Here is a 12,352-nt window from a genome sequence, read left to right on the forward strand (position 1 = left end):
TATGGGAGAGGTGGACATATATGACATTTTGTGTAACGCGTTCAAATATAATAAATAAGCTTTTCTCGCTATTCAAACGTTTTTTAAACGCCTGAGCTATGTAATCTGCATTGCTCTAAAATGATTTCCATGCATAATCGTCTGCAAATATCGAATTTCTGATAAAAAGCTAAGGCCTTTTGAGTGTAAAAAAGGGGATATGCAATGATCGAGGAGCTTTATCCATAGCGTTTGTGGGAATTTTGAAACATGTCATTATTACCATCCAAAGTATCCAACCCATGAACTATTATTTAAACGTTGGATAGAATACTTATTAGCCTATGTCTTCATCCAACCTTAAATCGATATTATCTTCTTGGTTGAATACATGATCAATCGCAATATCGTCATTAATGTTTTCTTCCATGATAAAAAAATCTTCAACTGTATCAGGAAAACTAAGTTTATGTTTTTTTCGCTGCCTATAACCCAATGAAATAGAACTAATTTTAAGGTAAATGCTATGCGTTTCTTGTACGGGTTTCACTATCTTATCTAAAAGAATTATGCCGCGCTTTCGAAGCTTCTTCTCCCAGACAACCTAGTGGTATAGGGGTCTGCAGTATTTATCCCCAGCAAGAGCATAAACACCTATAATGCACCAGTTTTGGTTATGGTTCTCTACAATATGTGTTTAATTTTTATGTGTTTATGTGCATTCCCAAAGTTGAAAAATTGTATTTTTTCGTAGTTTTCTATACTAATTTCCGATAAAAATGTACTAGTAGTGCCCAACGTAAACATTTGGTTATCCCATATGAAAGAATTATATTTCGTTATGTATAATATAATAACTGTAAAAATATAGAACTGTGCTAACGGTCGCGTTAAAGTAGCTGATAAAAGTTGGTTTTGGAGAGCCATTTTTATTACTCTCTCGTCTTTTGACAGATGAACTCTCGGAATCTACGCTACACGGAAGGCTGAAAATTTGGATTTGTCATAGGCAACTTATTTATGTTACGAAGATATGTATAAAACCCTTAGTTTTTGAAGTTGACTTTTGATCGCCTTTTCCCCCATAGTGCGGTGGGTGGTTCGAGTTGCGGTAGGCCCGACAGGCTTCAGATGAAAGGATGACAGTCTACTCTCTCTCTCTCATTCTATCTGTATTTCACTTTGAAGGTACAGATAATTTGCTGAAACACATCTCAGACCAGGAGCAAGATCAATTGCCACCAGTCAATGGATTCGGCCACCGACGGAAGTGTGTCGGGCGCGGGTCTAACCATACCTGTAACCTGTTCAACTGCTGCGACACCAACAACCCGCTTGAGAGCTTGGCTGGGTCGGTGAGATGTCAAAAGCATTAAAGTTGGCTGACAAACGCTCACCACGGACGACACGGAGGCTTACAGACGGAAGGCCACAATCACGGCAGTGAAATCACAGCATTGCACAGGGGGTACACCACGACCCCCCGCACCCCTACCCACCCGTCAAATACGCCAAACCTACCGAAACACTTACCAGTTTGCCCATCGAGCCGAACTTCTTCTGGCGGTCCTTCTCCAGGCGCAGCAGTATCTGGGCGTTCTGCTCGCACGTGTACGTGTGCTGGCGAGGATTTTTCCTGTCCAGGCTGTACTGATATAATGGCCTTAATGGATTTGGTATTATCTGTAAATATTTGATCCGAAAGAGCAGACACACGGGCGTGAAAATGGCGGACGATGAAGCCGGAGCGGCCGGATGGCGAGCGATGGTGATAAAACCGGAGTGACGGCAATATAGTGACAGGTTCTGTGGGGGGAGCAATCGTAATGGGAAAAAATGGGAACCCCCAAACCGGGGCAGTGTGGGGCACACAAAATTGGCAGGATGAAGCACCGGACCGGACCGATCGAACCAGCTAAACCCGGGAGGTCCGGTGGCAAATGGTCAGGGGCCGTTCTACATAAACCACGCCACGGCCACGACTATCGGGCCAACATCGGTGTGCACGAGAGAGACGCGTGTGATCGGCAAAAGTTCGGCGAACCGAATCTCCGAATGAGGAAAGTATTTTAACAAACTTTGCCCGGGAACCAGGGCTCTGGATGTCGGTGCGGGCAGGCGACGTTGATGGCCCATCGTGACCAGGAACACATCAAACCGAAAACTAATTGGGATGAAAATGGCAGGAACAGTAATGGAATGATAGATTAGACCATATTAGTGACACTTTCACACATTCGGGCCTCCGTCGAAACAGGCCGGGACCTAGTGGCACCCGAAACTTGACACAGCGCCGGACCGGAAAAGGCTAGTCAATTGAGCCATTTTTCCATGTGTGTTCACGGTGGCCAAAGTATTCGTAGAGCTAGAGCCGAGGCTAATATATTCGTATGAATCCGTAGTACGCCCTTGGAGTTCGCACCTCCCGAGGTGGCGTCGATTTGCTTGCTGGATGGAGGCGGATTACTGGCACTGCCGTCGGCTGTTGAGTGGGTGCTCTTCAGAGTTCAGAGTTGGAACTAATGGAGTAGTTCACCTGGATCACCTAGCATGATCTTGTGGCCAATCGACTTACAAAACGGAACTAATTGGACTCTCGAGACTGCAATCTGACTTGCTTGCTCCAGGGCGTGCTCATGCTTCCACTCGCTTTCAGTTGCGGTTCGGGGTTGATTGCAGCCGTACGTTTATCGAGCAGGGGTCTATCTTCATGGAAAACAACGTGCTCAGCAACACCATTTGAAAGCTACCAATCTATGGTGGTCTTCTTGTTGGTCCGTTCCCAACACTTGCAATCGACTCTAATTTCAATTCTAGTAAAATGATCCACCAGTTGTTCCTACTACGAGACACCTCCGGAGTTTCATCAAAAGTTCTGATCAAATAATAACTCGGTGTGGCGGTCTTCTCGCTCGGACGGTTCATCTGACGAATGTTTGCCGTTTTAAGCTGATAAAACCCATCCCCGGGCTCGAGGAGCTCGCTAAGATGCTGTTTACGTGAAGCGGTGGTAATCTGGCAGACTATCCAGGAATCAGACGGCTAGTCGGTTCGACAGCCTTTGACTTTGCAAAAAGCCCCGGAATGCATCATCATCATCATCATCATCATCGTCGTCGTCTTCGCTGTGGCGGTGCCGGAAACGAAACTCAGAAAGGCCTTCCACTTTACGCTTGAAGCACTTGACCTGTTAAAGTTTCCCGACGGGCAGCAGCCCGAGCGATGGCCGTCCGAGATGGAGGCCCGCTCGCAGAGATGAGATTCCCAATTTGAATCTCAGCGATAAGAAGGAATGTTTAATCCGGCTTATTCAATTTCTTGGCGTTTTTGTTGCTTGCTACGGATGGCCGGGCGTCGTCGCGGTGAGTTGTGTTTTTATTTTCCACCATTTTCTAAAATTTCCATCCATTTCGGTTAGTTCGCCGAGGCTTTCGTCAGTGCCGGATTAGGACCGCAGCGGTTCCACTTCCTTATTATCGATGCAACGTTTGGCCCGTGACACCCGGAAGCAAGCAGTCAGCAAAGCTGCACGTCCCGCACGTCACGGATGGGATGTGCGAAAGCGAAAAACGATGCCAAGCCTGATGATAATATGATTAACAAAATTAATTACAAACTACCCGTGGGTAGCCCGTGGGCAGAAATGGTGTCGTAAGGTGGGCTTGCTAAGGCTTGCGAATGAAGGATCCTTCGCCGCATGCATCTCATGGGCAGATGATTTCTGGTCAAATAATGCCACCGAGCCAAGCGACAGTTATCGAACGTCTTTGGGCGTTCTTCGCCAGGCCCCGGGCTATTACAGTCAAACGGAACATGTGATTGGAAAATGAAAGCGTTTTAGAACGTTAGATACAGCATAAGGATATATGGTGGCAATAAGCACAATGTCCCAAAAATAGCGAAAAATTATATATTTACAAGTTGTCTGGTATGTGATTCTTCGGGATTTTTTGCCAATTAATTGACCAATATGCCAAGGTCAAATACGAAGGGATATACCCTTTGTGTTTGTTGTTGTTTTATTCCTATAAATTAGTATTGGTTAATAACTACTCAAATTGCGGCACAAGCCTAACGGCAGTATTGCTTGTTGAGCTGCGAATTTGTCTTGGGCAAAATCGGTCACAACATTATTTGAGGCCTATGGTTAGCCTGTTTTTTTTAATCACAAATATTTGAATGATATTAATCGTTATAAAATGGGCGTCAAGCCATTCAGGACCTCTCTAACGCTCCACGAACCACTGCAAAAACAACTTTGACCAGAAAGAGCCATTTTAAGCCTTGTACACGCTAAAAAATAAAGAGATTGCCAAATGATTCAAATAGGACCACAATCTAATTAATCAAATTCAATGTACGTAGTTTTCCAATGTGGCGAGCCTCGTCTTCTAAAGGGCTGCAATAAGCCATTGATTGCCCTTTATTGTACTTGATAGAAAACTCGTTGATAGCATTACCGTGTTTTTTTCTGGTTCAATTTTTCACACGCTCCGATCAACGTGAAAAGAAATCTAATAAAATTATTCCCATTTTATGTAGCAAACATAAAAACCCAAAACCCTGTTCCTGCCAAAAAAACGCCACCACCGAAGGGGCAAAAGAAGCCGCCTCCGTGCGCAAGATTTATGCTACGTGCTCCACGCAACAATGCGAAACGTTTATCAAATTAAAGCCAAGCCGCAAATGTCCGTCGATGAATTTGGAGAAAGCCCCCGGGGGGAGAATGCTCGACCTTCCCCGAAAAGCCCGGACCGGACGTCACCATTGAATGCAATGGAATGAAGTCGTCATCGCACAGGAGAACCAATATCGGCGAACGAGCCTACGCCACCGTTTTTTTTTTGTGTGGGGAAACTGGGAAAATGGATGGACCAAGACAAAGGAAACTCGAAAAGGAAAGCTCGGCCAGTGGGTCACCGCGGGGATCCGCTCTTACCTCGGTGTCCGCATCGCAGCTGCACAGGGACAGCGTGCTTAATCCTCCCGGGCCCCGTTTGAGCGTGTTCCGGACCGCCGGATCATTACCGGTGTTGGTGGCATTTTTCAATATCGAGCCACCGGCACGTGTCAGGGTGGCCGTGGCTGCCACCGTGGCCGATACCGGGTACATCGGACCGGCCAGCGGTTGATGCGGGGTCGGTTGCTGCTTCGGCTGGCCATGGTGCTGGTGCTGATGGTGGGGATGTGGATGTGAGTGGTGATGCAGCCGATGGTGGCCGTGCTGGTGCTGCGGGTGTTGATAGTCGGACTGCGAGGACGAGCAGGTCGAGTAGCTATCATTGTCGCGGTGCTGCTGCTGCTGCTGCTTGCTGTACTCCCGCAGCTTCTGCTGGTGTAGCAGGACCTGCGACTTTATCGTTTGATCGGTGTTATTTACATTTAAATTGGATTTCCCACCGTAGCTGTTGCGGTGCGTGTGGAAGCGCTTAAAGTCGTCGGCGAGCGTGGCTTCCGTTTTGGGAACGGTGGGTATTAATTTGGTTGTTGCACCGGCCACGGGTCCGGCCCCCTGCGTCGATTGCGAGCTGCTCGACTGTTTGGACCAGCTCTTCGCCAGCCCGGAACCGACGCCGGATCTGCCGGCCGGTGTCCCATACTCGGCGCTGCTTCCGCTGGTTCCCCGCTCGAGAGTCGAGCCAGGACCACCGTTCGAGGCCTTTTTCGTTCGCTGATGATGGCTATTGTTGCGTTTCAACGAGCCGCCACCGAAGCTCACCGAAGCTCCCGACGGGGATTGCACTGATTGCGGCTCGATTTGGCCATTGTGCTGGTGCAGATACGGGCCCGCCGTGCCGCGATTGATGTCGGTCATTTTCGCCCGACGAAAGGGTGCGATCCGGAGCGGAGACACCCGACGTCGCGGGCCCGGCCAGTGCACCTACCGGAAGTCGAAGGTGAGCCTGCCGAGACACTTCACAGGAAGCTCAGATCCACAGCATGATGTCTGTCTACGGTCCCACGTGCTACTTTCACGTGTCTTTTCCGACTGTTTTCACTGTTTTCACCTTGACACTGTTCACGCCGTTACGCCGTCTACGCTCCGAGGGCACGACGTTGTAACGTGTCCGATTCGTTTCTCACTCCTGTCATCGCCCTAAGGGAAGGCTCCAAACCGGAACAGCTGTAAACGGTGAGCGGAAAGGCTGAGCGAAAGGCCAACCAAAAGACGGCATCTTCTGCAGTGCGCACGTTCGCACTCCCATCCAAAGCCATCAATTTCATCAATTTGAATCAAATTTCCTTCGCCGGCCTCGAAGGAAACTCGATGCTCAACAAATTTGCCCATCCTGCCAGCGCCATCTAGCGGCGCCATCGCGCTGTTTTCAGACTCCCAGACTTGAATGACGCCAGCCAATGGGCGACAGTCTGTGGAATGCATTTGTTTTTCGGTCCATTTCCCGAAACCCAATCGTGTTTGCCCTCAAAACCTACAAAACTCACACAACATTTCCCGACTCGACTGGACCAGTCGGAGCGTCGGTGGTTTCTTTCGGGGGGGTCCAATTACAACCCCCGGCTGCCACACGACGACGACGACGACGACGGAAACTTATTTCCAGTCGGTAAAACTCCAGCCCCGAACTGGATTAACTTCCGGCTGTGCGCAACGGATTTTCACGAAATCCTCGCCATTCGATGCAAAGATTTCGCCCCTCTCTGGAGCCGGACACCGGAAACGGAGAACGCGGTTCGGCGACGGTAAAGGGTAAAAGGGGCACGGGTAGAAAATGGGCCGGATGTGCATTGATTCGTGAAAAATTCATTCACCTGCTCGGAAGGTTCAGAGGGGGTTCGTAGCCCGTTTTGTAGCCGTTTTATGGGGCGCGCCCGCTATGGACCTTTGGCGCTCCCGGTATGTTGAGGTATGTTTCTTTTGCCGGTGCCCCCGACATGCTTCTCCAATTGAGCCAATCTGGGAATCTGTTCTGGTTGGGCTTCTGTCACATATACACAGGCTTCGGCACACTTTCACCTTCACCTTCACCTGGCCGGCACCGGGTGGTCAGTGCTTTACGGAGCATGGACAGTGCCACATGTCAGGGGAGACCCGAGGGAGTCGTTTAGTTGGCTAGTTGCAGTTTAAGACCGTGAACGGAACCACCGTTCGAGGGACAATCGTACGAGGTTGTTTTGTAAAGGACATCGCACTGCTCATGGAATCTCTGTGGATTTAGCGGATAGGGGTACGGTGGTAAATCCAGATGCTGGGATTCGTTTGCTCCATTTGCGATATACGGTGCACCAGGTTCAGACTGAGATAGGGTTGTGTACCGTAGAACCAGACCAAACCGGATCCGGATAGCGATAGTTGGCTGCGTTTGCTTCATTAACGAAATCTGCAACGAAAAGTAAACGGTACGAATTAATGAAGCAACGGTTGGTGGCCAGGATGAGTGAGTTATGCTGAAGTAGCTTCTAACGTAGTGTTGATTGCGTATTGAGTCACGGTGCTTTTGTTAGAAAAAATACCTACAGTGAGTCCTATAACCTATAACACTTTTGACAAAAAGTAGCGGGAATTTTGATTTTGAACTTGTTTTTTATCGGACAAATGGTTTTATTTCTAAGTTGGCAATACTTTCACCAACATCTGGGTCAAATTATATGTCAAAATACCAAATTCAATTGGTACTTATTAGTGTTTGCGATACGGGTTCTTTTGAAAACAGTTAAAAGTTAATTCTTCGTTTTCATAATGTCATAAACTGTTCAACAACGTAGTTCCATTAAATTTTATGTGCGGAATGAAAATTTGGCTGCGAAGAAGGACGAAAATGTGGGAGAAGACTTTCGGTGAGCAAACTCTTCCGACAACAAGAGTTTTCTAGTGGCGCAAAATGTTCAAAGAGCCATCACCATCTACTGATGAGCGACACGTTAATAAAAACAAAGAATCAGAGCTCCAAATTCGTCGATTAAATCTCCGAGATGTTGGTGGCCTTATCGGAATATCGAAAGAATTAGTAAAAACCATTATGAGTGACCAACTGAGCCTCAGAAAAGTGAAATGTCCATTGGTTTCTAAAATTTTCAATTTCATTTCATTTTGCATTTCAAACGCAGCTTTAAAATGTGTGGAAGTATGCCTTTAAACTATCGAGACAGACTGGAAATACATCATAACTGGAGATGAGACTTGAATATTATCTTACGTTCCGGAAACGACCGTTCAATAACCAATCGAGCCATCATCAATCTATAGCACGCTAAAGGTGAGCGAAAACGCTAAGTAACACCTCAAAGCAAGTCGAAAATCGAGGTCATTTGGACAGTTTTCTTTGATTATCGTGGTTTCGAGCATCATGAATTTCTTAAAATTGGCTTAACTACTAACAAAGAATACTGTTTGGATGCTATGCGTCATTTGCGTATTTCTTTGCTACGTTAAAAAGTCCAGATTTGTGAAGAGACATTTTTTGGTGTTGGCATCACGATAATGGACCATCTCATACTGTACTCGTAGTTCATGACCATTTCGTCAGAAGCTTGACAGCAAGCCATATCGTTCCGCAATTACCGTATTTGTTTGACTTAGCACCATGCAACTTCTGGTTATTCGCATTTCGAAAAGAACTTTTCGGACCATTTCCAACACGTGAAAAAAAGTAGATATCGAAGTATTGAGATGGCATAGATTTAGGACAATAAAGAAGGAATTTTTGTGTTATAAGCGAATTCCCGTTAGTTTTGTCCGCAGTACTACACTTCAACTGAGACCCAACTGAAAAATGGACAAACCGATCAATTATCATTCAGTGCCAGCACTTGGGAATGGAAAAATGGACCAATCAAAACAATCATGGGCTCACCGATTGTTTTACGTGATGATAACAGAATATTAAATGGTGGATATAAAATGAAAAATTAGGACAGGTATGCGCAATATTTCATGCAATTATCGATAACATTCAGAGCCAGTGGAGTGTGCTAAATTGGGGCGAAACGCCTTCGTTGTTCGTGTCTGCTAATTATGTGAACACAAAAACGCAACATAATTTGTGTAATGAGCATTTCATGCTGCACAACAAGGCGCGTCATTCGTCATCGTTAAAGATAACACAGTGTCTGAAATGATGGAAAATGAAACATAAATTGGGCTCGAAGCGCAGATGAGTTTAACTTCCAACGTAATGGCATGCGGCCGTATGAGTATCAATCGAATCATATTTTATTTCCCGCTGCCATAGATCGGCTTATGGGTGATATGTTCATTATGCTCGCAAAAATAAAGTCAATTTTATTCCCTTATCAAAAACCGAAGCCCGTTTCGGCCCGTGAGGTTGAGTGTTGCGATAGGTAAATTGAGCCCGGCCGTGCGAGGTTAATTGCAAAATAACAGTGCCAACGGAGACCTGGGATTGGGTCGGGGTTGCTGGGACTTTTGACACAAGTTCAGTCGCTTGATGCGCGGGTGTGTGTGGTGACCATAAATAACACTTTGACATGGTGCCTTGTAAATGTATACACGATCAATTTGCGGTGCGGTGGCTCCGATTTGATGGGCTTAAAGGGTGACCTTCTGTTTCACGCATCTCACGCATTTACATTATGCCGTTCGCTGGTCGCTGTCTGATTCACATAGTTTTTTGCGGTCCTTCGTTATGTCAATCCATCGCTACATGCTGCTACACAAGAGAGAGAGAAAGAACAGCTTATTCCAATCAGATTATGATAATTGGGAACGGTTCGAGGGTTATTTAAATGTCGAAAAGGGCAAACGAAACCGAGCTTGTTGCCCGGGCGTGTTTTGGGGTGCCGAAGCCGAAACCGGACGCGACTAAGGAGTAGGTTAACGAAAACAAAAACATAATCAATCGAGCTGCGATGCATACAGAATCGGAGGCGAAGGACTCGGAATTGTGGCGAACCAGCGCGAACAGTGGCCGAGTCGAGGAAGCAGCTTTGTTGAAGCCAGCCGTGCGCTGGGGCTAATTAAGTTTCCAAGACAAATATTTCCCTCCGATCGAAAGATGCAAAATCTACCCGTGGGCGAGCCGGGGATTTGGGATCCAGTTCACTTTCCCTCGCTCAGAGTCGCTCGCTATACCCAGAACTACACACCGTGGTGCCTTTGTAATCATGGACGCTAAACATTTGAGCGAAATTCTGTGGAATGATTTATCCTATTAAGGTTGTTACCGAATCAAGCGAACAAATATCGTCCTTTCGAACGAACGGACGCCGGATTCGGAGCGACGGAGCGGGATGGGCGATGGGCGCCCAGATACTTAGTGCGAGCGAGCGAGGGCGATGCAAACCACGATAATGTATTTATGTAGCCGATGCTGATGTCGAAAACGGTCCAGTGTGCTTCAACTGCCGGAGCCGGAGAGATCAAGCCCGGCTCCGGAAAGGACTCCTAAGCGTTCGACTGATGGGTAACGGTAACGAGCACTCGGGATCCGTTTCCAGCTAATAGTACAGATCAGCAAAAGCGGCACCAACAGCAGAAGCAGCGCTTAAGGCGAGGGTGATGACGCCCCCTGGCCGTGCCACGTTTCGGGTGGTGCTTATGTTGTGTCGGTGCCCTTGAAGTGGTGGTTCGGTGGTGCTTCTTCTTCTTCTTCTTCTTTTTCCTCTCTGAGGGTGGTTTTTTTGACCTTATTTGGCCAATCTCTCCACGGTGGGCCTCCATGGGGGTGCGCGAACAGCTCCCGCAGTGCCCTGACGCTCGCGCCCCATTTAGCAATGTGATTAACGTTGCTTTTGTAGCGTGATAGCGATACAAACGAAGTGGTGAAGCCAGCAACTCGGCGGCATTTTGTTTCTCGTGCCCGTTGGGCCGAATGGGCACCGTGGTACCGTGCGCAGCGCACCAATTAATGGCCGAGCATAATTTTGCCAATAAATGTTATCATTGGATGAGTTCATTAGGTGAATCAATGAAACGAAAGGTGACTGGTCGGATATTGTGCTCGTTTGGGTGTGTTTGTGAGAGTTCTTTTAGGATGTGATGAGGATAATTGTGAGTGAAATGATAGTGAGAATGTCTCTATAAACATTGCGAACATGGAGCGATGGAGGCGCATGGTGGCCCGTGACAGTCCGAGTTGGAGTTGCTTAATTATATCATTAATATATGGTCGAAAAACATCGACACGATACCCGTTTTGCTTTTTATAACGATGTACATAAAAACCGTATCAACCGAAGCGCGTTTACATGGCGCTGAAGCGCACGTGTACGAATTATGTTAAAAGGTTTCTTAGGACCCGCATTGGGTGTTTCACAACCAACATGGGCTTTGATATTTTCATGAAAAGGGCACAAAACGCATTTTAGTGCTGATGAAAGACAAGGCAACAAGGTGAATGAAGAAACACTACTAACATATTGCAATGTAAAATTAAATGTATGCTTATTATAAAGTGTATAATACATAGAAACAAGGTATATTTTTATACTACGAGTAATCTTTTAGCAAGAACCAAAACCAGTTAAGCATCAACTTAAATGTTCAAGATGATACATTTTAAGTATCTTCAATTTACATATGTACAACAACACAGATTTATATTTTTTCGTTTTATACATGTACCATGTATTAAGTTTCTTTAGCTTCAATTATCTTTTGAATTACCATTCGTCAAATTAGCCGAAAATCTTTGTTTTACAAATATACTCAATTATTTGAAGCAATTACATAAACTATTGTAACAGAAAGTATGTACCAAGCTTTGTTACTTCGATGCATCGGCTAATCTTAAATCTACTTCAGTTTAGTTCAATTAGCTCATTCTAATCAGTTCAAATGATGGAACGAGAATACCTATATCATGTTCGATTATTTGATTTATCCAGAAGATTACAGCAGAGAGCTGCATAGTTCCATTTCGTTCCGATTGACCGGAGGCCAGCCGGACCCCGTAAGTTGTGTGTAAGGTTCCCGGCCCCAATAACCCACATAAGCCTGGCCAATCACGGATGCTGCTGAAACGAAGCTAAATCAATAGTATTTCGTCTCGATGGTGCGGCATGTTAAGTACTGCGGACGTGCCCGGAATCGGGCATTTGACTTTCGGGCTTTTAACGAATTTATTCAGCGCACAACGCCCGGGACTGGCCGGATGTTTGGCCGGTGCTGCTGAAAGGGATCAAATGGGATGAAACAGCCGACCGTTGGTCGTGATCGTGAACAAATCATCCGGGTTACCCCTCGGAAGGTGCGTGTGGATTTTCGGGTTATGAATGTAGCAATAAAACGCGTGCGTGCATCCCGGCGGCCGGCGAAGAAGATTAATCTTTTCGCTGCGTCCCTTTCACGCGGCGCTCGGCTAATGTGAAGGAATGCGCTCCTTTATTGGTCCATATTTTAAGCCGAATGAGCTTGTAGCCTTGTTGCGAGGAGGACATAATTCTTCCGCAGCTA

At 46.5% G+C, this 12,352-nt stretch overlaps 1 protein-coding gene across 1 annotated transcript in view; it reads right to left on the minus strand.

Annotated features, from left to right (window-relative positions):
• The window catches only part of LOC131206947 (uncharacterized), a 46,212-nt gene extending 40,418 nt beyond the window's left edge, over window positions 1-5,794 (minus strand). The window contains exons 1-2 of the mRNA XM_058199552.1: window positions 4,919-5,794; window positions 1,513-1,662 (exon numbers count right to left, since the gene is read on the minus strand). Coding sequence (XP_058055535.1) covers window positions 1,513-1,662; window positions 4,919-5,794 — 1,026 coding nt within the window. The remainder of the gene's footprint in view (window positions 1-1,512; window positions 1,663-4,918) is intronic.
• Between the last annotated feature and the right edge of the window lie 6,558 nt (window positions 5,795-12,352).

The sequence above is a fragment of the Anopheles bellator genome, chromosome 2 (assembly GCF_943735745.2).
Source record: "Anopheles bellator chromosome 2, idAnoBellAS_SP24_06.2, whole genome shotgun sequence".
Classification (NCBI taxonomy): Eukaryota; Metazoa; Arthropoda; class Insecta; order Diptera; family Culicidae; genus Anopheles; species Anopheles bellator.